Source organism: Physella acuta, unplaced genomic scaffold (assembly GCF_028476545.2).
Source record: "Physella acuta isolate Inbredline_101_S28 unplaced genomic scaffold, ASM2847654v3 ptg000863l, whole genome shotgun sequence".
Taxonomy (NCBI): Eukaryota; Metazoa; Mollusca; class Gastropoda; family Physidae; genus Physella; species Physella acuta.
Window position 1 is genome coordinate 791,980 of NW_026732380.1, and position 26,725 is coordinate 818,704.

Sequence of the window (26,725 nt, forward strand, 5' to 3'; positions counted from 1 at the left end):
AATAATCGCTTCCGTTTTTGTTTTTTTCAATTTTTGTTTTGTTTTTTTTTTGTTTTTTTTTTGAGGCTGTAAATGTAGCCATTTACGTCCGTCACTTTTTAGCGGTTTTACTGTAGCTACTATCTGTAATAAACACGGCTTTGGATTAATGAGAATATGGGACAAAATTAATTAGTAAATTAACTAGAAAACCTGTAATCATAGAATTTGTTGTTCATAAAAAAAATCATTTTACATTATTGATTAAAAGCCGTTTTAAATATTGAAAACTTTTTTCTTTTAGAAAAAAAAAATTAAGAACCGGTCGGTTTTATGGAATTTTTCTCCAGAATTTGTTTCGCGTTAAAATTTCAATATAATTTTGTACCAATAAAATGAGAATGGAAGTTGTTTCATAGTTTAATAGATCTCAGTATCCAATCTAGAATTAACACATTGCAACAGATAGGCCGCTAGACACAAAGTTAAAGTAACATATTGTATTATCAGTCTGTTTGAATGTAGCAGTTACAATACATATCGTAACATCAGTCTGTTTGAATTTGAATGTAGCAGTTACATATCGTAACATCAGTTTGTTTGAATGTAGCAGTTATAGTAACACAGACGCCTTTAGTCATAGCTGCAAATATACAAAACATTTTGCCGAGCTTTCGCCCTAGTCCTAGTTATTCGTCTATTTGAAGGGAGATATACTCATGCCTCACATCTAAAACTCTTAGCCACACATTAACCCATTGTAACTCAGCGTCATATAGAATCACAACTACAAGTCTAAAACTCTTAGCCACACATTAACCCATTGTAACTCAGCGTCATATAGAATCACAACTACAAGTCTAAAATATAAGGTAGTGTGATATTTCTGTCACAATTACAAGTCTAAAATCTAATGTCACAACTACACAAATGGTGTGTTTTAACTGATATTTTTTACACGAGGCAGAGGCGTAGCGAGAGTGGCGGCGGGGAGGGGGGGGGGTACAAGTGTCCCCCGGGCGCCGACCTTAGGCGGCGCCAAAATGGGTTGTAAAAACAAATTAAAATATCATTTTAGATGCAGGCAGTTTTGAATTATAAATATAAAAATATATGGGTGGTGCAAAAGAAAGTTTGAGGGGGGGGGGTGCAAATTGAAAGTTTGAGGGGGAGGGCAAATTGAAAGTTTGAGGGGGGGGGGTGCAAATTGAAAGTTGAATGGTTGTTCCCAAGGGGTACACCAAATTGAGAGCTTGTCCCCGGGCGCCGGGAAGGGTCGCTACGACTCTGACACGAGGGAAAGATGGTGTTTATTAACAGATATTTTTACTTCTCGATTCTGTCAGTTAAACATTATGTTCAATAAAACGACTTAACTCGTTTTTAGACTTTTAAGCTAAAATTATTGCCTCCTCTTTCTAATAAACATCTGAGCGAGAAAAAATGTGCCAATTGTTTAAATTGATTTTGTTAATTTTGTCTTTGACTTAAGGACGCTTTGTGAGAGTGTACAAGCGGCATGTGCCGGCCGAATGAAAACGTACGGCTTTGGTTGGCCAGATATGCTCAAGTGTGACAGGTTTCCATTGGATAACGATATGTGCATCAAATTGATTCATGACGTCAAGCGTAAGTTCAGCTGTTGTATTTTTTTAACAGTGAGGGTAAGGGGGGTAGGCAAGGGTTGGGTTCGGTTGGGATTTAAGCAAGGGTTGGGTTCGGTTGGGAGTTAAGCAAGGGTTGGGTCAGTTGGGATGTAACCAAGGTTTGGGTTGGTGGGTAGGCAAGGGTTGGGTTCGGTTCGGTTGAGATGTAAGCAAGGGTTGGGTTCGGGTTAAGCAAGGATAGGAGGGGGGGGGAGGGGGTTAAATAAGGATAGAGTTAGGGGGTAAACATGGGTAGGGTTGGGGGGGGGGGGTTTAGCATGGATGAAATGTTGTGAACTTATCAGGTTCGCCAATAACTCCGTCTAATGGAGCTAAAATTTGGGAGGGCTGTGAAATCTTCCTGCACAAAATAAACACGTGGTTTAATAAAATTTGGGAGGACTGTGAAATCTTCCTGCACAAAACATGTAGTTTAATAAAATTTGGGAGGACTGTGAAATCTTCCTGCACAAAACAAACACGTGGTTTAATAAAATTTGGGAGGACTGTGAAATCTTCCTGCACAAAACATGTAGTTTAATAAAATTTGGGAGGACTGTGAAATCTTCCTGCACAAAACAAACACGTGGTTTAATAAAATTTGGGAGGACTGTGAAATCTTCCTGCACAAAACATGTAGTTTAATAAAATTTGGGAGGGCTGTGAAATCTTCCTGCACAAAACAAACTGCACAAAACAAACACGTAGTTTAATAAAATTTGGGAGGGCTGTGAAATCTTCCTGCACAAAATAAACACGTAGTTTAATAAAATTTGGGAGGGCTGTGAAATCTTCCTGCACAAAACAAACACGTGGTTTAATAAAATTTGGGAGGACTGTGAAATCTTCCTGCACAAAACATGTAGTTTAATAAAATTTGGGAGGACTGTGAAATCTTCCTGCACAAAACAAACACGTGGTTTAATAAAATTTGGGAGGACTGTGAAATCTTCCTGCACAAAACATGTAGTTTAATAAAATTTGGGAGGGCTGTGAAATCTTCCTGCACAAAACAAACTGCACAAAACAAACACGTAGTTTAATAAAATTTGGGAGGGCTGTGAAATCTTCCTGCACAAAATAAACACGTAGTTTAATAAAATTTGGGAGGGCTGTGAAATCTTCCTGCACAAAACAAACACGTGGTTTAATAAAATTTGGGAGGACTGTGAAATCTTCCTGCACAAAACATGTAGTTTAATAAAATTTGGGAGGACTGTGAAATCTTCCTGCACAAAACAAACACGTGGTTTAATAAAATTTGGGAGGACTGTGAAATCTTCCTGCACAAAACATGTAGTTTAATAAAATTTGGGAGGACTGTGAAATCTTCCTGCACAAAACAAACACGTGGTTTAATAAAATTTGGGAGGACTGTGAAATCTTCCTGCACAAAACATGTAGTTTAATAAAATTTGGGAGGGCTGTGAAATCTTCCTGCACAAAACAAACTGCACAAAACAAACACGTAGTTTAATAAAATTTGGGAGGGCTGTGAAATCTTCCTGCACAAAACAAACACGTGGTTTAATAAAATTTGGGAGGACTGTGAAATCTTCCTGCACAAAACATGTAGTTTAATAAAATTTGGGAGGACTGTGAAATCTTCCTGCACAAAACAAACACGTGGTTTAATAAAATTTGGGAGGACTGTGAAATCTTCCTGCACAAAACATGTAGTTTAATAAAATTTGGGAGGGCTGTGAAATCTTCCTGCACAAAACAAACTGCACAAAACAAACACGTAGTTTAATAAAATTTGGGAGGGCTGTGAAATCTTCCTGCACAAAACAAACTGCACAAAACAAACACGTAGTTTAATAAAATTTGGGAGGACTGTGAAATCTTCCTGCACAAAACAAACACGTAGTTTAATAAAATTTGGGAGGGCTGTGAAATCTTCCTGCACAAAACAAACACGTGGTTTAATAAAATTTGGGAGGACTGTGAAATCTTCCTGCACAAAACATGTAGTTTAATAAAATTTGGGAGGACTGTGAAATCTTCCTGCACAAAATAAACACGTAGTTTAATAAAATTTGGGAGGGCTGTGAAATCTTCCTGCACAAAATAAACACGTAGTTTAATAAAATTTGGGAGGGCTGTGAAATCTTCCTGCACAAAATAAACTGCACAAAACAAACACGTAGTTTAATAAAATTTGGGAGGGCTGTGAAATCTTCCTGCACAAAATAAACACGTAGTTTAATAAAATTTGGGAGGGCTGTGAAATCTTCCTGCACAAAATAAACTGCACAAAACAAACACGTAGTTTAATAAAATTTGGGAGGGCTGTGAAATCTTCCTGCACAAAATAAACTGCACAAAACAAACACGTAGTTTAATAAAATTTGGGAGGGCTGTGAAATCTTCCTGCACAAAATAAACACGTAGTTTAATAAAATTTGGGAGGGCTGTGAAATCTTCCTGCACAAAATAAACTGCACAAAACAAACACGTAGTTTAATAAAATTTGGGAGGGCTGTGAAATCTTCCTGCACAAAATAAACACGTAGTTTAATAAAATTTGGGAGGGCTGTGAAATCTTCCTGCACAAAATAAACACGTAGTTTAATAAAATTTGGGAGGGCTGTGAAATCTTCCTGCACAAAACAAACTGCACAAAACAAACACGTAGTTTAATAAAATTTGGGAGGGCTGTGAAATCTTCCTGCACAAAACAAACTGCACAAAACAAACACGTAGTTTAATAAAATTTGGGAGGGCTGTGAAATCTTCCTGCACAAAACAAACACGTGGTTTAATAAAATTTGGGAGGGCTGTGAAATCTTCCTGCACAAAACATGTAGTTTAATAAAATTTGGGAGGACTGTGAAATCTTCCTGCACAAAACATGTAGTTTAATAAAATTTGGGAGGACTGTGAAATCTTCCTGCACAAAATAAACACGTAGTTTAATAAAATTTGGGAGGGCTGTGAAATCTTCCTGCACAAAACAAACACGTGGTTTAATAAAATTTGGGAGGGCTGTGAAATCTTCCTGCACAAAACAAACACGTAGTTTAATAAAATTTGGGAGGGCTGTGAAATCTTCCTGCACAAAACAAACACGTGGTTTAATAAAATTTGGGAGGGCTGTGAAATCTTCCTGCACAAAACAAACACGTGGTTTAATAAAATTTGGGAGGGCTGTGAAATCTTCCTGCACAAAACATGTAGTTTAATAAAATTTGGGAGGGCTGTGAAATCTTCCTGCAGAAAACAAACACGTAGTTTAATAAAATTTGGGAGGTCTGTGAAATCTTCCTGCACAAAACAAACAAGTAGTTTAATAAAATTTGGGAGGGTTGTGAAATCTTCATGCACAAAACAAACTGCACAAAACAAACACGTAGTTTAATAAAATTTGGGAGGGCTGTGAAATCTTCCTGCACAAAACAAACACGTAGTTTAATCAAATTTGGGAGGGCTGTGAAATCTTCCTGCAGAAAACAAACATGTAGTTTAATCAAATTTGGGAGGGCTGTGAAATCTTCCTGCACAAAATAAACGCGTAGTTTAATAAAATTTGGGAGGGCTGTGAAATCTTCCTGCACAAAACAAACTGCACAAAACAAACACGTAGTTTAATCAAATTTGGGAGGGCTGTGAAATCTTCCTGCACAAAATAAACACGTAGTTTAATAAAATTTGGGAGGGCTGTGAAATCTTCATGCACAAAACAAACACGTAGTTTTAAATTTATTTTAAATCGAGGCACAAACAACGAGACATGAGGTGTGTTATTTTGATCCATCTGAGCAAGGTCTGTTGAAAGTCTTGGTATATCTAGACAAGTAGTCTGTTATAAGTCTTGGTCTCTCTTAGCTCTACCTCCCCAAAAGTTAAGATCTGTTTTAGCTCTACCTCCCCATAAGTTAAGATCTGTTTTAGCTCTACCTCCCCAAAAGTTAAGATCTGTTTTAGCTCTACCTCCCCATAAGTTAAGATCTGTTTTAGCTCTACCTCCCCAAAAGTTAAGATCTGTTTTAGCTCTACCTCCCCAAAAGTTAAGATCTGTTTTAGCTCTACCTCCCCATAAGTTAAGATCTGTTTTAGCTCTACCTCCCCAAAAGTTAAGATCTGTTTTAGCTCTACCTCCCCATAAGTTAAGATCTGTTTTAGCTCTACCTCCCCATAAGTTAAGATCTATTTTAGCTCTACCTCCCCATAAGTTAAGATCTGTTTTAGCTCTACCTCCCCATAAGTTAAGATCTGTTTTAGCTCTACGTCCCCATAAGTTAAGATCTGTTTTAGCTCTACCTCCCCAAAAGTTAAGATCTGTTTTAGCTCTACCTCCCCATAAGTTAAGATCTGTTTTAGCTCTACCTCCCCATAAGTTAAGATCTGTTTTAGCTCTACCTCCCCATAAGTTAAGATCTGTTTTAGCTCTACCTCCCCAAAAGTTAAGATCTGTTTTAGCTCTACCTCCCCATAAGTTAAGATCTGTTTTAGCTCTACCTCCCCATAAGTTAAGATCTGTTTTAGCTCTAACTCCCCATAAGTTAAGATCTGTTTTAGCTCTAACTCCACAAAAGTTAAGATCTGTTTTAGCTCTACCTCCCCATAAGTTAAGATCTGTTTTAGCTCTACCTCCCCATAAGTTAAGATCTGTTTTAGCTCTACCTCCCCAAAAGTTAAGATCTGTTTTAGCTCTACCTCCCCATAAGTTAAGATCTGTTTTAGCTCTACCTCCCCAAAAGTTAAGATCTGTTTTAGCTCTACCTCCCCATAAGTTAAGATCTGTTTTAGCTCTACCTCCCCATAAGTTAAGATCTGTTTTAGCTCTACCTCCCCATAAGTTAAGATCTGTTTTAGCTCTACGTCCCCATAAGTTAAGATCTGTTTTAGCTCTACCTCCCCAAAAGTTAAGATCTGTTTTAGCTCTACCTCCCCATAAGTTAAGATCTGTTTTAGCTCTACCTCCCCATAAGTTAAGATCTGTTTTAGCTCTACCTCCCCATAAGTTAAGATCTGTTTTAGCTCTACCTCCCCAAAAGTTAAGATCTGTTTTAGCTCTACCTCCCCATAAGTTAAGATCTGTTTTAGCTCTACCTCCCCATAAGTTAAGATCTGTTTTAGCTCTAACTCCCCATAAGTTAAGATCTGTTTTAGCTCTAACTCCACAAAAGTTAAGATCTATTTTAGCTCTAACTCCACAAGTTAACTTGTTTAGTCACGCAGAGGAGAGATACTATAGGGGATTATTTCTGTAGCGGAAACGAGGCGGTTTGTTTTTCCTTTCAATATTTTGATCGTGCTGTCGACTGGGTGTGAATTTCACAGAACGAGAAATGTGAGTTTAGAACTCAATGAACTGGAATGCCAGACGAACATTGACGTCACCCACGGGAAGCTAGAAACAAATGTTTACTCAATTCTAAAATTAGATTCTGAGGTCAGGCCGACACTAGAATTTTAAAACCTGTTATATTCCAACATGACAAACAAAACACTCATTTCTATTACGGCATTTGTTATTCGCGAGTTATTGAACCAACACATGTCATATTTTCTTGAAGCTTTTAGAAATTGCGCAGATAGTGGAGATAAAGCCGCATCTGGCTTGCCCTCTAGAGGCGTGGCCAGGGTTTGTTGCGGCGTGGCAAGGGTTTGTGTTACCCAGGGATAATCCCCCGGGGTAGTCGAAGGAAAAATCGCTATAAAAACACCAGGCAGTAAGTTCAGATTTTTTCTGTATAGGGTTAAGAAAATATCGTACATGCATTGACATCCAATGAAATTCTACGGAGGTGGAGGGGTGGGGGGGGGGGGGGGTGAGGATGGGTAGGATGTGGGTGGGTACACATTTGTAGATTGTTGAGTACACGAAGATATCAACATTTGTAGATTGTTGAGTACACGAAGATATCAACATTTGTAGATTGTTGAGTACACGAAGATATCAACATTTGTAGATTGTTGAGTACACGAAGATATCAACATTTGTAGATTGTTGAGTACACGAAGATATCAACATTTGTAGATTGTTGAGTACACGAAGATATCAACATTTGTAGATTGTTGAGTAAACGAAGATATCAACATTTGTAGATTGTTGAGTACACGAAGATATCAACATTTGTAGATTGTTGAGTACACGAAGATATCAACATTTGTAGATTGTTGAGTAAACGAAGATATCAACATTTGTAGATTGTTGAGTACACGAAGATATCAACATTTGTAGATTGTTGATTACATGAAGATATCAACATTTGTAGATTGTTGAGTACACGAAGATATCAACATTTGTAGATTGTTGAGTAAACGAAGATATCAACATTTGTAGATTGTTGAGTACACGAAGATATCAACATTTGTAGATTGTTGATTACATGAAGATATCAACATTTGTAGATTGTTGATTACACGAAGATATCAACATTTGTAGATTGTTGAGTACACGAAGATATCAACATTTGTAGATTGTTGAGTACACGAAGATATCAACATTTGTAGATTGTTGAGTACACGAAGATATTAACATTTGTAGATTGTTGAGTACACGAAGATATCAACATTTGTAGATTGTTGAGTACACGAAGATATCAACATTTGTAGATTGTTGAGTACACGAAGATATCAACATTTGTAGATTGTTGAGTACACGAAGATATCAACATTTGTAGATTGTTGATTACATGAAGATATCAACATTTGTAGATTGTTGATTACACGAAGATATCAACATTTGTAGATTGTTGAGTACACGAAGATATCAACATTTGTAGATTGTTGAGTACACGAAGATATCAACATTTGTAGATTGTTGAGTACACGAAGATATCAACATTTGTAGATTGTTGATTGCATGAAGATATCAACATTTGTAGATTGTTGAGTACACGAAGATATCAACATTTGTAGATTGTTGAGTACACGAAGATATCAACATTTGTAGATTGTTGATTACATGAAGATATCAACATTTGTAGATTGTTGAGTACACGAAGATATCAAGGAAATCACGGGCCACACTTTGTTCCTTACATAGTGGCTACATTCGTGTAGAGAATATTCAAGGTTTTATCAACGCGTGCACAATCAATGTCTGTCTAGTTGGTTTCAATGTCTGTCTAGTTAATTTAAATGTCTGTCTAGTTAATTTAAATGTCTATCTAGTTGGTTTCAATCTATATTCGCCATGACAGCCCCCCCCCCTGTTTATGTCGTATCAAAATTCCACATGGCATCACACTGTTTATAAATATAAATAAATATTATCATTGTTTATGCGGTACTAATATCTTCTTTAAATAGACTGGTAACGTCTGGAAAAGTGAGACTGCTCAATTAGTTTTGTTGTAGAGAAAAGTGAGACTGCACAATTGGTTCATTGTAGAGAAAAGTGAGACTGCTAGGTTGGTTTTGTTGTATAGAAAAGTGAGACTGCTAGCTTGGTTTTGTTGTATAGAAAAGTGAGACTGCTCAATTGGTTTTGTTGTATAGAAAAGTGAGACTGCTCAATTGGTTTTGTTGTATAGAAAAGTGATACTGCTAGGTTTGTTTTGTTGTAGAGAAAAGTGAGACTGCTCAATTGGTTTTGTTGTAAAGAAAAGTGAGACTGCTAGGTTGGTTTTGTTGTAAAGAAAAGTGAGACTGCTCAATTGGTTTTGTTGTATAGAAAAGTGAGACTGCTCAATTGGTTTTGTTGTATAGAAAAGTGATACTGCTAGGTTTGTTTTGTTGTAGAGAAAAGTGAGACTGCTCAATTGGTTTTGTTGTAAAGAAAAGTGAGACTGCTCAATTGGTTTTGTTGTAAAGAAAAGTGAGACTGCTCAATTGGTTTTGTTGTAAAGAAAAGTGAGACTGCTAGGTTGGTTTTGTTGTATAGAAAAGTGAGACTGCTAGGTTGGTTTTGTTGTAAAGAAAAGTGAGACTGCTAGGTTGGTTTTGTTGTAGAGAAAAGTGAGACTGCTAGGTTGGTTTTGTTGTAAAGAAAAGTGAGACTGCTAGGTTGGTTTTGTTGTAAAGAAAAGTGAGACTGCTAGGTTGGTTTTGTTGTAGAGAAAAGTGAGACTGCTAGGTTGGTTTTGTTGTATAGAAAAGTGAGACTGCTAGGTTGGTTTTGTTGTAGAGAAAAGTGAGACTGCTAGGTTGGTTTTGTTGTAGAGAGAAGTGAGACTGCTAGCTTGGTTTTGTTGTAGAGAAAAGTGAGACTGCTAGGTTGGTTTTGTTGTAGAGAAAAGTGAGACTGCTAGGTTGGTTTTGTTGTAAAGAAAAGTGAGACTGCTAGGTTGGTTTTGTTGTAAAGAAAAGTGAGACTGCTAGGTTGGTTTTGTTGTAAAGAAAAGTGAGACTGCTAGGTTGGTTTTGTTGTAGAGAAAAGTGAGACTGCTAGGTTGGTTTTGTTGTAGAGAAAAGTGAGACTGCTAGGTTGGTTTTGTTGTAGAGAAAAGTGAGACTGCTAGGTTGGTTTTGTTGTAGAGAAAAGTGAGACTGCTAGGTTGGTTTTGTTGTAGAGAAAAGTGAGACTGCTAGGTTGGTTTTGTTGTATAGAAAAGTGAGACTGCTAGGTTGGTTTTGTTGTATAGAAAAGTGAGACTGCTAGGTTGGTTTTGTTGTATAGAAAAGTGAGACTGCTAGGTTGGTTTTGTTGTATAGAAAAGTGAGACTGCTAGGTTGGTTTTGTTGTATAGAAAAGTGAGACTGCTAGGTTGGTTTTGTTGTAGAGAAAAGCCCACATGCTAATTTTTTCCTTCTCTCACATTGAACGTTCCTGTCTCCTGCGAGTAAACAGCCCTTATGCTGAGTACGGGTCTATTGCTGTGTCAACACACTGACACCCCGCCCCGCTCTCTAGCACTGGGGCGATACAAAACAGTGACACGTCTTGAAAAGAAAACGCTCCGCCCCCTCTCTTCCCCCCCCCCCCCCGCTCCACAGTGGGGAGGGGGGAACTAATAATAGCTGCTTGGTTTGCCCATCATCCTGATTACCTAATTAGAGCATGTAATTATTAATGTAATAGGTTGGGTTAAGATTGTAATTATTGATATAGTTGGTTAGGGTTAAGGTTGGGACCATCAATGGAACAGTAAATGCTGCAGACAGCAATGGAACAGTAAATGCTGCAGACAGCAATGGAACAGTAAATGCTGCAGACAGCAATGGAACAGTAAATGCTGCAGACAGCAATGGAACAGTAAATGCTGCAGACAGCAATGGAACAGTAAATGCTGCAGACAGCAATGGAACAGTAAATGCTGCAGACAGCAATGGAACAGTAAATGCTGCAGACAGCAATGGAACAGTAAATGCTGCAGACAGCAATGAACATGTCCGCCGATTGTTAGCGTTCTCCGTCAAGTCATTGAAAGCCTTAACATTCTGCTAGTGAACAAAAGATTCAGTAAACCCATCCCACCTGTCTGTCTACCTCTCTTTCTATCTGTCTATCTGCCTGCTTTCTACCTACCTGTCTACCTCTCTTTCTATCTGTCTATCTGCCTGCTTTCTACCTACCTGCCTACCTCTCTTTCTATCTGTCTATCTGCCTGCTTTCTACCTACCTGCCTACCTCTCTTTCTATCTGTCTATCTGCCTGCTTTCTACCTACCTGTCTACCTCTCTTTCTATCTGTCTATCTGCCTGCTTTCTACCTACCTGCCTACCTCTCTTTCTATCTGTCTATCTGCCTGCTTTCTACCTACCTGCCTACCTCTCTTTCTATCTGTCTATCTGCCTGCTTTCTACCTACCTGTCTACCTCTCTTTCTATCTGTCTATCTGCCTGCTTTCTACCTACCTGCCTACCTCTCTTTCTATCTGTCTATCTGCCTGCTTTCTACCTACCTGTCTACCTCTCTTTCTATCTGTCTATCTGCCTACCTTCTACCTACCTGTCTACCTCTCTTTCTATCTGTCTATCTGCCTGCTTTCTACCTACCTGCCTACCTCTCTTTCTATCTGTCTATCTGCCTGCTTTCTACCTACCTGCCTACCTCTCTTTCTATCTGTCTATCTGCCTGCTTTCTACCTACCTGCCTACCTCTCTTTCTATCTGTCTATCTGCCTGCTTTCTACCTACCTGTCTACCTCTCTTTCTATCTGTCTATCTGCCTGCTTTCTACCTACCTGCCTACCTCTCTTTCTATCTGTCTATCTGCCTGCTTTCTACCTACCTGCCTACCTCTCTTTCTATCTGTCTATCTGCCTGCTTTCTACCTACCTGTCTACCTCTCTTTCTATCTGTCTATCTGCCTGCTTTCTACCTACCTGCCTACCTCTCTTTCTACCTGTCTATCTGCCTGCTTTCTACCTACCTGCCTACCTCTCTTTCTACCTGTCTATCTGCCTACCTTCTACTTATCTGCCTACCTCTCTTTCTATCTGTCTATCTGCCTACCTTCTACTTATCTGCCTACCTCTCTTTCTATCTGTCTATCTGCCTACCTTCTACCTACCTGCCTACCTCTCTTTCTATCTGTCTATCTGCCTACCTTCTACCTACCTGTCTACCTCTCTTTCTATCTGTCTATCTGCCTACCTTCTACCTATCTGCCTACCATTCTTTCTTCGTGTCTATCTGCCTGCTTTCTACTTATCTGCCTACCATTCTTTCTTCGTGTCTATCTGCCTGCTTTCTACTTATCTGCCTACCACTCTTTCTTCGTGTCTATCTGCCTGCTTTCTACTTATCTGCCTACCTCTCTTTCTACCTGTCTGCCTGCTTTCTACCTGCCTGCCTACCTTTCTTTCTACCTGTCTTTCTACCTGTATGCCTACCTGTATTTCTTCTTCTTCTCCGTCCTTATTCGTATTATTAGACAGGATTTCCTCAAACACAAAAAGTATTACGTGTCAACCTGTTGTGCGATATATAGGCCTCAAATCCGTTTTTTTACTTTCTCGTATATACGAAGTATAGAGAAAGTATTGTAATCGTGCACAAAAATCACTTGAAATTTTAACAATTTTCACCGTATTACACCTCAGTCCTTCATCACATCCGAAGTATAGAGGACTTATTTTAATCGGGCAAAAATTATCAATCCAGATTTATCAAAATTAAGAGGTTTTGTGCGTAATCCAGTCTGAAAAACGGGGCTTTGCAACTCTGTCCGTATGTCTGTGTGTCTGTCTGTCTGTGTAAACACGATTACTTGAGTACCGTTACAGCTAGGTTGATGAAATTTCATATATAAGTATTTTATCAAAATCGTAGATCCGTATCAACTTTTGAGCGATTTCCGATAAGCGGAAGTGGTACTTTTTCTACTTTGAAATTTTCAAAAGCCTATAACTTGAGTACTATTTCAGATAGATAAACGAAATTTCACATGTAAGTAAAAGATCTAATTCTCTACCTTCTGTTAAATTTTGAGTCATTTCCGTTGACCGGAAGTAGTAATTTACGCTACTTCCGATTTACTAATAATATTGCGCACTATTATGCACTTTTTTATTTAGCGTTCACTTGGTGTGCAATTCTTTTGTCTACGAGATTTTATTCAATTTTTAAAACTTTAAGTATTTAAAATGGATTAAAAATCATGACTATAGCCCGAGTTCCCATCCCCTGATGTTTTATATAAGAATATTCGAGAAAGTTTAGGGGAGATCACTCCCGGTTTATTTTTTCTGGACTTGCTTCCATCGACGTTGTCCAAACTAGAAGGCAGTAGTTGTTTTATTTTTGAGTTTTCTCCCCTAGATGGGTTGCTGTCCCCAGCTATCGAGCCTCATCTACCCGGATGTTCGATCTCGGGAGTTTTTGGTTGAGCAACTATGAGCTTTACCGACCCGACCACGCAGGACCCCTTTGCCCACCTGTATGCCCACCTGTGTGCCTAACTGTACATCAACCCTCAGCCTACCAGTACACTTACCTCTCTGCCTACCTGTATGCCTACCTGTATGTCTACCTGTATGCCAACCTGTACACCTACCTGTATACCTACCTGTATGCCTACCTGTATGCCAACCTGTACACCTACCTCTATACCTACCTGTTTACCTACCTAAATGCCAACCTCTATACCTACTTGTACACCTACCTGTATACCTACCTGTATACCTACCTGTATACCTTCCTGTATACCTACCTGTATACCTACCTGTATACCTACCTGTATACCTACCTGTATGTCTACCTGTATGTCTACCTGTATGTCTACCTGTATGCCTACCTGTATACCTATCTGTATACCTACTTGTATACCTACCTGTATACCTACCTGTATACCTACCTGTCTACCTACCTGCATACCTACCTGTATGTCTACCTGTATGTCTACCTGTATACCTACCTGTATACCTACCTGTATGTCTACCTGTATGCCTACCTGTATACCTACCTGTATGTCTACCTGTATGTCTACCTGTATGTCTACCTGTATGCCTACCTGTATGTCTACCTGTATGTCTACCTGTATGTCTACCTGTATGTCTACCTGTATGTCTACCTGTATGTCTACCTGTATACCTACCTGTAAGCTCACCCTACCTGACAGATGGCCTTCCCTCCCACCTGCCAGCCAGAATGGGGTACAAATATTTATCATCATAAACTTTTTAGCATTTATAACTTTTCTATTAATACAAGAAAAAACATTCCACGTGTTCTCATCAAATTGAATCTTAAAATAAAATTAAAAAATCCACGGCCAAATACATTTTTATCTCATAAAGTCGCATGTAAGCTGTCAAAACTATTTTTTTAAGTCAAACTTTTTTAAAGCAAGTGGCAAAAATCTGTTAGTTGTTGGTGCTTTCATAAACATTTTACATTGTTTTGACCACAAGTAGATAAAACTTTGATTGACACAGGTTGAATGGGACAGATCATATTTGTAGTACATGGGTCTGACCACTTTAATATTACATGGGACTGACCACTTTAATATTACATGGGACTGACCACTTTAATATTACATGGGACTGACCACTTTAATATTACATGGGACTGACCACTTTAATATTACATGGGACTGACCACTTTAATATTACATGGGACTGACCACTTTAATATTACATGGGACTGACCACACTAATATTACATGGGACTGACCACTTTAATATTACATTGGACTGACCACTTTAATATTACATGGGACTGACCACTTTAATATTACATGGGACTGACCACTTTAATATTACATGGGACTGACCACTTTAATATTACATGGGACTGACCACTTTAATATTACATGGGACTGATTTTTCTAATGTTTAATTTAGTCGGACAAAAACCAAATAGACAGGATTTTATAATTATATTTATGTGTAACATCGCACATGATTTTGTGAATATGAAATGGGCTTTTGACTAATTTCGAGACTATTGTCGTTGTCTATTTACCCTAAAGGGTTTATAATATGTCGGGTACCTATATATATATATATATATATATATATATATATATATATATATATATATATATATATATATATATATCCGGGGAAATTTATATTACAAAGCTCAATGAATGACCAGTCGCCTCTATATTACAAAGCTCAGGGAATGACCAGTCGCCTCTATATTACAAAGCTCAGTGAATGACCAGTCGCCTTTATATTTAAGCTCAGCATGCTAACTGATGGAGCTAACATTTGCATGCAAGTACTCCTGGGAAATGCCGGGAAGAACCAGCGTCCAGGCTAATTGAATATTCGCGCTGATCTTTGGGCGGATGGCACGAAGGAGAACCGGGGTGAGGATTTAGAGAACTCTTCAAGTCGAGAGTTCAGTGGGCGCACATGACTAAGGGCACGACTATGTGCTAGCCAGCTGATGGAGCTGATGAGGAATTATTCGACTCAAGAATGGCCCAGCACGCACAAGAAAGCTCTCTGCCGTTGGCTTCAACTCCATTCTTTTTAAAATCGTCTTTTTTTCCAATCTTTTTTATTTCTTTAATATTTTAATGAGTTCTTGAACATAGAGGCCTACAATTAATTTCTGTAATAAATCCATTTTTTAATATTTGAATGAGTTCTTGAACATATAGGCTTACAATTACTTTCTTTAATAAATCTGGGGGTGCGGGCCACTAAAAAATTTCCGAAAGGGGAGGGCAGTGGTTGAAGTATATATTGTCTATTTGAATGGTAGGAGGGCAGTGGTTGAAGTATATACTGTCTATTTGAATGGTATAGTTGTTTCTACTTAGTCCCGAAGATTTGCCTGAAACAATGAATAAATCCCAGTAGCTTCTAGCTGACCTCTTTCTTTGTCTTCCTTCTTAATGCTGGGCGGCCTCCAACAAAAGCAACGTGTCAACATTTTATGTGCAATATGGCCAACTATTACTGTAATAAGCTGTCCTTACATCCCAACTGTTACTGTAATAAGCTGTCCTTACATCCCGTTACTGTAATAAGCTGTCCTTACATCCCCACTGTTACTGTAATAAGCTGTCCTTACATCCCGTTTCTGTAATAAGCTGTCCTTACATCCCGTTACTGTAATAAGCTGCCTTTACATCCCACTGTTTTTGTAATAAGCTGCCTTTACATCCCAACTATTACTGTAATAAGCTGTCCTTACATCCCCACTGTTACTGTAATAAGCTGTCCTTACATCCCCACTGTTACTGTAATAAGCTGTCCTTACATCCCGTTTCTGTAATAAGCTGTCCTTACATCCCGTTACTGTAATAAGCTGCCTTTACATCCCACTGTTTTTGTAATAAGCTGCCTTTACATCCCAACTATTACTGTAATAAGCTGTCCTTACATCCCCACTATTACTGTAATAAGCTGTCCTTACATCCCGTTTCTGTAATAAGCTGCCCTTACATCCCGTTACTGTAATAAGCTACCCTTACATCCCGTTACTGTAATAAGCTACCCTTACATCCCGTTACTGTAATAAGCTGCCCTTACATCCCGTTACTGTAATAAGCTGCCCTTACATCCCGTTACTGTAATAAGCTGCCCTTACATCCCGTTACTGTAATAAGCTGCCCTTACATCCCGTTACTGTAATAAGCTGCCCTTACATCCCGTTACTGTAATAAGCTGCCCTTACATCCCGTTACTGTAATAAGCTGCCCTTACATCCCGTTACTGTAATAAGCTGTCCTTACATCCCGTTACTGTAATAAGCTGTCCTTACATCCAGTTACTGTAATAAGCTGCCCTTACATCCCGTTACTGTAATAAGCTGCCCTTACATCCCGTTACTGTAATAAGCTGCCCTTACATCCCGTTACTGTAATAAGCTGCCCTTACATCCCAACTATTACTGTAATAAGCTTCCCTTACATCCCTTTACCAAACGAGCCAGCTGAAGAATCTCAGAGTTGCGCCCTCTATGGGTTGTTGGTACATTAAAAACGGAATAGACCGAGCCAAGTGTTTGGATGGGCCTATAAAAATGGATTTAGACATCATAGAAACTATTAGAAACATGGAAAACATAGACAGAGAGGGGGGGAAGGGGGAGACTGATAGAGAAAAAAAACAACTATAAAGTGTGTGGGTGGTAATGTGGATATGCCTTGATTAGCTTTAGTTTCACAAAATTCCTGAAATGCTTTTGTCAGGTTGTTTTTAAACGACAAAACTTCGGCTACTTAACATCGTCATACAAACGTGTCTTTGAGATATAATAGGTAAATGTCTCCATAGAGGCTTGTCTGTAAGATGTAATAGGTAAATGTCTTCGTCTTTAAGATATAATAGGTAAATGTCTCCATAGAGGCTTGTCTGAAAGATGTAATAGATAAATGTCTTCGTCTTTAAGATGTAATAGATAAATGTCTTCGTCTTTATTAAAATGTAATAGGTAAATGTCTCCATAGAAGCTTGTCTGTAAGATGTAATAGGTAAAGGTCTTCGTCTTTAGGATGTAATAGGTAAATGTCTTCGTCTTTAAGATATAGTAGGTAAATGTATGTCGTCATAAAAGCGTGTCTTTAATATGAAATAGGTAAATGTCTCCATAGAGGCTTGTCTTTAAGATGTAGTAAGTAAACGTCGTATGAACTCAATAATTCTGAACTGTGCTGCATCGATTGATTTATTTGGATTTCTCTTCCATCTAGTTTTTAAAAATTCCTCCGGTTTTTTATATCATTTGGCTCATTAGGCTTAATTGGTGCATGTGAAAGAAAAGCTTTTTTTTTTTTACATTTGCCAAGCCATAACACATTTCACGGCTTTAATTATTTGTGCAATCCACTGAACACATTTCACGACTTTAAATATTTGTGTAATCCACTAAAAACATTTCACGGGTTTAATTATTTATGTAATCCACTGAGCACATTTCACGACTTTAATTATTTGTGTAATCCACTGAAATGTTCAACAGACCGACTCACAACCTCCCCCCCCCCCCCCCTCATGGATTTCTTGATTCTTCTTACCTCAAAGATTGCCTGTTGCAACTGTTTTAATTTGCTTAAATTTCGCTCTTCGCCCCAAAACATTGACTTTTGCTTCTTGCCCCAAAGATTGTATGATACCAGTGACTGAAAACATAGCCCCAAAGATTGTATGATACCAATGACTCAAAACATTGCCCTAAAGATTGTATGATACCAATGACTGAAAACATAGCCCCAAAGATTGTATGATACCAATGACTCAAAACATTGCCCTAAAGATTGTATGATACCAATGACTGAAAACATAGCCCCAAAGATTGTATGATACCAATGACTCAAAACATTGCCCTAAAGATTGTATGATACCAATTACTCAAAACATAGCCCCAAAGATTGTATGATACCAATGACTGAAAACATCGCCCCAAAGATTAGATATTTCCTATTTATCCAAAGGTTGTTCTGTATACACCATCTTATCAAGTAAACTAATATGCAGCTTTATTGTAGACTTTTAGCTGTCCATACCAATCATTTATCTAATAACTAAATACATATTTCGTCTTCTATCTTAATTATAGTGTTGGATGGCAATAATTAAGTATACGTGCCAACTGGTTATGCGCAATTTAGGCTGTTGACTCCGATTAGAGCCTGTTTTTTTTTTATTTGCTTCCATAGCTTTTGTCCAAAAAGAACAAACTACAAGGCAGCAATTGTTTGATTTGGTTCTATAGCTTTTGTCCAACAAGAACAAACTACAAGGCAGCAATTGTTTGATTTGGTTCTATAGCTTTTGTCCAACCAAGAACAAACTACAAGGCAGCAGTTGTTTGATTAAGGCGCTTTATCTCCTAGAGAGAAATATTGCTTCCCTGTAGCTCCTAGTTTTTAAACTATTCAAACATTTTGACAACCATTTGAAAATCCAAAACCAACGGGTTTTTTTTTCTCACCAGCTGACAACAACTGCTCGGCATGCAGGCATCCACTGACTCACGAGGCCATGATAGACCATTTCTGTCGGGCTGACATTGGTAAGTCCATGATAGACCATTTCTGTCGGGCTGACATTGGTAAGTCCATCATAGACCATTTCTGTCGGGCTGACATTGGTAAGTCCATCATAGACCATTTCTGTTGGGCTGACATTGGTAAGTCCATGATAGACCATTTCTGTCGAGCTGACATTGGTAAGTCCATGATAGACCATTTCTGTCGGGCTGACATTGGTAAGTCCATGATAGACCATTTCTGTCGGGCTGACATTGGTAAGTCCATGATAGACCATTTCTGTCGGGCTGACATTGGTAAGTCCATGATAGACCATTTCTGTCGGGCTGACATTGGTAAGTCCATGATAGACCATTTCTGTCGGGCTGACATTGGTAAGTCCATGATAGACCATTTCTGTCGGGCTGACATTGGTAAGTCCATGATAGACCATTTCTGTCGAGCTGACATTGGTAAGTCCATGATAGACCATTTCTGTCGAGCTGACATTGGTAAGTCCATGATAGACCATTTCTGTCGGGCTGACATTGGTAAGTCCATGATAGACCATTTCTGTCGGGCTGACATTGGTAAGTTCTTATATCCGTAGGTAAGTTCTTAAATCCATAGGTAAGTTCTTAGATCCATTGGTAAGTTCTTAGATCCTAGGTAAGTTGTTAGATCCTAGGTAAGTTCTTAGATCCTAGGTAAGTTCTTAGATCCTAAGTAAGTTCTTAGATCCTAGGTAAGTTCTTAGATCCTAGGTAAGTTCTTAGATCCTAGGTAAGTTCTTAGATCCTAGGTAAGTTCTTAGATCCTAGGTAAGTTCTTAGATCCTAGGTAAGTTCTTAGATCCATAGTAAGTTGTTAGATCCATTGGTAAATTGTTACATCCATAGGTAAATTGTTTTGAAATTCATAGCTTAGACGCCTATATTTTTTGAACAACATGGCTAAACATCTGAACAACATGACTAAACTTCTGAACAACATGACTAAACATCTGAAAAACATGACTAAACATCTGAACAACATGACTAAACATCTGAACAACATGACTAAACATCTGAACAACATGACTAAACATCTGAACAACATGACTAAACTTCTGAACAACATGACTAAACATCTGAACAACATGACTTAACATCTGAACAACATGACTAAACATCTGAACAACATGACTAAACATCTGAACAACATGACTAAACATCTGAACAACATGACTAAACATCTGAACAACATGACTAAACATCTGAACAACATGACTAAACATGAGCGAACAAGTTTTAAATCAAAACTTGAGCCCTATGTGTTGTGTAGTTTGGTTGGGTTAAAAAAAATTAAAACCATGTTTTTCCACGAAAGGAAAAATGTATTTAATCGAATTATCTCCCCGCAGGAGAAGCCGCAGTGAGTGAGTTCTCTCCCTCTTCCCCTGCCACGACCCGTCCTGGCAGGTCACGATGACCCGCTACAATTGAATTTCCTCCATGGAATTGATCCGTATTTTAATTAAAGAGATTTTTTCCCCTCGATGTCAAAGACGTTGTTTCTTACCGGATTCTAACAAAACAAAAGAAGTCGGGATGATGTCGGTTGTCGTGTCAACATTAGAATTGATGGCTTGATATTTCTCTCCCCTTGTTGACTTTTGTTCTGAACTTGACCTTGACGACTGTAAAAAATATGTTCGAAACTCGACACAGTCGTGTTATCGATTATATATGAGTGAGTTTTGATCAAGCTTGTTTTATTTACTGAACCCGTTCTTTTATTGTTCCAGTGTTGCGAGCTACGATCAAGGAATTCAAAGAGAACAACGGACACATGGAGCTGGTGCTTCACAACAAGAGAAACATTTACAAGACGGCGCCCGGCAAAAAGGAATTCAAACAGCAGACGACAGCAATCATTGAGGGCGGGGCCGGGTGCACGTGCGAGACGATCAACTCCACGCAGGAACGTTACCTGCTGATGGGGACCTGGAAGGACGAGAAACTCGTCATCAACTTCGGCATCGTCTGGAACAAAAAGGACAAGGAATTCAAGAAGGGTCTGCGGCAGATTCGCAAAGGGAACACATGCGAGATCATCTCCAAGGACCTTCTCAACAATGGCGTCGAACCCAAGCCAACAGCGGGCGCGGCAAAGGATGGTCAGAAAAAGAAGAAGGTAAATAATGGTAATGGAAAGAAAGATAAAGAAAAAGATAAAAAGGGGAAGAAAGGAACGAAGAAGAAAAACAATAACAATGAAAAGAAAGGAAAAGCCAACAAGAAAAATAAAAACAAAAAGAACAAAGAGAAGGGGTCATCTAAGTCTGAGCTGGAGGATCGCGCGCTGAGCACTTTCATCAAGGCCGCCCGCTGACTACCCGGTCAGTCGATCGATGACTTCGTGTTTGAATTCTTGGAGCCCACATAACATTACCTGGACATTCGTGGCTTGTACAATCATGAAAGGGGAGGAGAACTCGTGGCTTTTACAATCATGAAAGGGGAGGTAACTTAGGAACTTCCGGTCTACGTGGCATCTGGTCCGTGTGGAGTGACCTCCCATGTCAACAGTCAATGACAAGTTGGCATTTGACATTTGTCGTCAATAGAAGCTAGATGACTTGTGTATAGCAATAGCATAGAACAAATAGAAAAATATCGTGCATATAATTAGACAAGTATCATGTAGAATTAGTTATGGTTATGTCAAGCAATATGTGTGCGCGGGGCAGGACGAACTGTAAACATTGAAATCTGTAAATAACTTGGCTGTCCTTGCATACTTCATCACTTTAAAACAACATTATTCATTTATTTATTCCATGTATTTCTCTACAATTTGACGATGTACTAAATATACACTCATAGGAGCTTTCAGTCTAGTCTAGATGGTTTACCCACACCTTTTAGGAACCTGCAACCTAGTCTAGATGGTTTACCCACACCTTTTAGGAACCTGCAACCTAGTCTAGATGGTTTACCCACACCTTTTAGGAACCTGCAACCTAGTCTAGATGGTTTACCCACACCTTTTAGGAACCTGCAACCTAGTCTAGATGGTTTACCCACACCTTTTAGGAACCTGCAACCTAGTCTAGATGGTTTACCCACACCTTTTAGGAACCTGCAACCTAGTCTAGATGGTTTACCCACACCTTTTAGGAACCTGCAACCTAGTCTAGATGGTTTACCCCACAACCCTCTCTCCTACAAACCCCTTTAATAACCGAAGACACTTAGTACAACATTGGATCCAGTAACTGTACTCAACACATTTATTTTCAAACCTATATTTGCACCACGAGCTGCCAGTGAAATTCTCACCAATGCTACTGAAAGAGTCACAAGCATTGTTGTAGGAAGCAAAGAACCAAGGCAAGACAAACTAAATTATGAGCTCAACACGAGATGATAAGAAACAATCAATATTAGTTTACAAAAATAATAAGAAAGAAATATATTTGAAAAAAATAATTAGAGAGAAATCTATTTGAACAAACAACCCAAGATTGGTGAGTGCCCAAAGGCTGCCAATCAAGCTGTTACTTATGAATGTATAATTGACCTCTCCTTAGCCGCCAACTGACCGCACACAGACACCCAGCCCACTGAACCCCCCCCCTCACTCTACTCCCCCTCTTCACCCTCCACCCCCCACCCCTCCCCCTGCTGGTATTAGAACTGGCACATTTTTAGAGCTGGAGTTTGTTTGATAAACAAAAGGCCAGGTTTAAATATGGCAGGTGAAATCTATTTTTAACGTCTAGAACCGAAACCAACAAATCAGACAATGTAAGCTCAGCAAATATTTCTCTCCAGTCTTCCAGTACAAGACAATGGTAAATGGAGGCTTGACGCATGGAGATTGGGATTGGTTGCATTTTTTTTTATTTCAACAACCAAATTCAGTTTTCTCAACCAGAGTTATGCGATGTGTTCAATGTGTTTTTATCCAGTTTAATCAAGTAGTGATGGGATTTTTTTTTCGAATAAACTTTTAAGTCTGCTACACGTTTGCAAATATTTTTCAATCAATTTTTGTAATTTGGGGGACAAGATGGGTAGGCTACTCTTGCCTGACAGATCTACTCTAGATTAGGTTCGATACAGTGAAACAGATTGGAAACCATTCAACTTCTCTTTGGGGCTTCTTTCATTTGCTATTTTTCCCTCCGTATCTTTTTAGTTTTATAATGCTCGTACATTTTTTAAAAATTGTATAGTTATAAACCATTTCGTCTTCTGTAAAAATCACCTTTGTCGCTAGCCACTGAAAATATTGTAGCCGTTGTTGCGGCGGTGTTTTTATGCTGTTTGACTTTGCTGGAGTGCTGTTAACATAAGGTATTCAAGCATGAACAAATGTATAATACTGGCTCGGCTGGGATGTTTGTTGGTGTTGTATGAAATTAATACTACACCTCTGCGATAAATAATATACATTTCATTTTAAAACAAGTCGTCTACTACATGATGACATTTTCCACATCAAGTATATTGTATACATGCATAGTCAACAGGCTTTTTTTTTTAATTGTCGAGGTTTTGGATCATATAATGGATTGTATGATCCAGCCCACTAGAAGGTCGGGATTAAAGGATTGTATGATCCAGCCCACTAGAAGGTCGGGATTAAAGGATTGTATGATCCAGCCCACTAGAAGGTCGGGATTAAAGGATTGTATGATCCAGCCCACTAGAAGGTCGGGATTAAAGGATTGTATGATCCAGCCCACTAGAAGGTCGGGATTAAAGGATTGTATGATCCTGCCCACTAGAAGCTCGGGATTTGTGTCCAGGTATTCAGGAGAGTGTTTGGATGGACTGTGTTGACTTGTGATATGGACATGATGTTGCTGCTGTTAAATAAACGTTGTATATAATCATTGGATGTATCTTTGGCTCGCATCTTTTGTGTTCGTCTAAAATGGGAAGGTTGTGAGAGGTGGGCTTTTATCAAAGCTGGATGGTGTCAGATAGAGTGGGCTTTTATCAAAGCTGGATGGTGTAAGATATGGTGGGCTTTTATCAAAGCTGGATGGTGTCAGATATAGAGGGCTTTTATCAAAGCTGGATGGTGTCAGATAGAGTGGGCTTTTATCAAAGCTGGATGGTGTCAGATAGAGTGGGCTTTTATCAAAGCTGGATGGTGTAAGATATAGAGGGCTTTTATCAAAGCTGGATGGTGTCAGATAGAGTGGGCTTTTATCAAAGCTGGATGGTGTCAGATAGAGTGGGCTTTTATCAAAGCTGGATGGTGTAAGATATAGTGGGCTTTTATCAAAGCTGGATGGTGTAAGATATTGTGGGCTTTGGTCAAAGCTGGATGGTGTAAGATATGGTGGGCTTTGGTCAAGGTGGAATAGTGTAAGATATAGTGGGCTTTGGTGAAGGTGGGATGGTGTCAGATATGGTGAGCTTTGGTCAAGGTGGGATGGTGTCAGATATGGTGAGCTTTGGTCAAGGTGGGATGGTGTAAGATATGGTGAGCTTTGGTCAAGGTGGGATGGTGTAAGATATGGTGGACTTTGGTCAAGGTGGGATGGTGTAAGATATGGTGGGTTTTGGTCAAGGTGGGATGGTGTCAGATATGGTGAGCTTTGGTCAAGGTGGGATGGTGTAAGATATGGTGGGCTTTGGTCAAGGTGGGATGGTGTCAGATATGGTGAGCTTTGGTCAAGGTGGGATGGTGTAAGATATGGTGGGCTTTGGTCAAGGTGGGATGGTGTCAGGAGGGGGGTGGGGCTGAGCTAAAGAAACTGTTTCTGTTTCTGTTATCCTCTAATCTCTGGACTATCATCTACTGCCCTATTATCTGTCATTTTTCACAACCTAGCCTAGAACTGATATTATATATATATATATATATATATATATATATATATATATATATATATATATATATATATATATATATATATATATATATATATATACTTGCCGTCCCGGCCAAGCTCTGCACTGGCTTCTGTGAAAAACCTCTGTAAAGGACCATGACATGTGTGTTTAGTAATCAGCATATACCCGGTACCCTAACTACAACCAACCAAAACCTAAACAAACAAAAAAACGCAAACATAACACAAACACAAACGCGAATGCGAACACAAAACCAACCACAAACTCAAACACAAACACAAACACAAAGAAAACATAATCGAAAACAAACCAAATCCAAACAGAAACCCAACCACAAACGCAAAACCAACCCAAACACAAAGAAAACACAAACGCAAACATAAACGCAAAGTGCTCACAGTCTAGCCCGGGGCGCCAAATCGCACCATGCTGGGGCACCAGCGGAATCGCCTGTTTCAGTTTAGTAAACGACTATAGTTATATTTATAGTACCCTAACTTATTCATAGTCTTTTGCACTCACTTAAATGAACGTAGGGAAGGTCCGGAGCGCCAAATAGCACCCTGTCGGGTATCAGAGGACGCCCGGATTGGATTCACTTAAAGACTATAGTAACCTTTCTTATCGAGTCTATCGCACTGTTTAAAACAAAATTATGTACCATAGCGCTCACATGATAGCCCAAGGCGCCCAGATCGAACCGTGCCTGGGCGCCGGCGGACGCGCCTGTTTTAATTTAGTGAACAATTATAATACCCCAAGCTTATCAGCATACGGAAAGAAGTAAACATAGAGGAATTTTTTTTCCCCCAACACCAAAACAAAATAATAAAAAGTAAATTCCCGTCCCCCAAGGTAATGTTTATTATAAAGGGAAGTAATTGTGTTTTCCTAATTTATCAAGGGAAGTACTGAGTGCTAAAGGACTAAATGTAAATAATATTCAGACATAATTAAAATTTTTGTGAAAGGCGATACATTTTTAAAAATTGTGTTTGATGGACATGCCGACAATTATCACTATGAGTTTGAAAAATGAAAATTGTTTTACAACACTTTGAATATTATTTTTTTTTTAAATTAGACCATGAGCACTTTATACGTATTACACTATGACGAAAATAATAGATTAAATTCTTATAATCTTTTGTAATCCACGGTTTTATACAAACATACAGAATTGAACTGTATATATATATATATATATATATATATATATATATATATATATATATATATATATATATATATATATATATATATATATATATATATATATATATATATATATATATATATATATATATATATATATATATATATATATATATATATATATATATATAAATATATACGTATGTATATACGTATGTATATACGTATGTATACATATATATAAATATAAATACATATATATATGTATATATATATATGTATATATATATATGTATATATATATGTATATATGGTATATATATATATATATACCTATATATATATACCTATATATATACCTAGCGTATCTATCATAATGACCGTTGGGTCGGACTGAGAATTTCTTTAAAGGTAGCAGAAAGGGGGAAAGGTCGGGCTTTCTCTTTTTCTTTTTAAAGGGAATCATCTCCAGCTAATGTAACATGTAGATCTGAATTCTACAAGTATATGCTCAGATCTACAAGTATTAAATAAATATGAACTAGGGAGAGGAGTGCACTCCTCTTATCAAAGTAAATGAAGGTTGGGTGTAAATCTACATAATTTTATAGGTTATATCAATATAGGTCAAAACTGTGAAGCGTGGGCGGACATCTATGAAGACGTTTCAGGAACGAGGGTTGAATTGTGTGTCGAAGGTAGACGTTTCAGGAACGAGGGTTGAATTATGTGTCGAAGGTAGACATTTCAGGAACGAGGGTTGAATTGTGTGTCGAAGGTAGACATTTCAGGAACGAGGGTTGAATTGTGTGTCG

General features: G+C 38.4%; 1 protein-coding gene across 1 annotated transcript in view; it reads left to right on the plus strand.

Annotated features, from left to right (window-relative positions):
* The window catches only part of LOC131952273 (secreted frizzled-related protein 1), a 33,226-nt gene extending 10,697 nt beyond the window's left edge, over window positions 1–22,529 (plus strand). Inside the window, exons 3-5 of the mRNA XM_059314872.1 lie at window positions 1,472–1,608; window positions 18,864–18,941; window positions 20,684–22,529. Of these exons, the coding sequence (XP_059170855.1) occupies window positions 1,472–1,608; window positions 18,864–18,941; window positions 20,684–21,270 (802 nt within the window). The 3' untranslated portion in view covers window positions 21,271–22,529. The remainder of the gene's footprint in view (window positions 1–1,471; window positions 1,609–18,863; window positions 18,942–20,683) is intronic.
* Window positions 22,530–26,725: the final 4,196 nt, after the last annotated feature.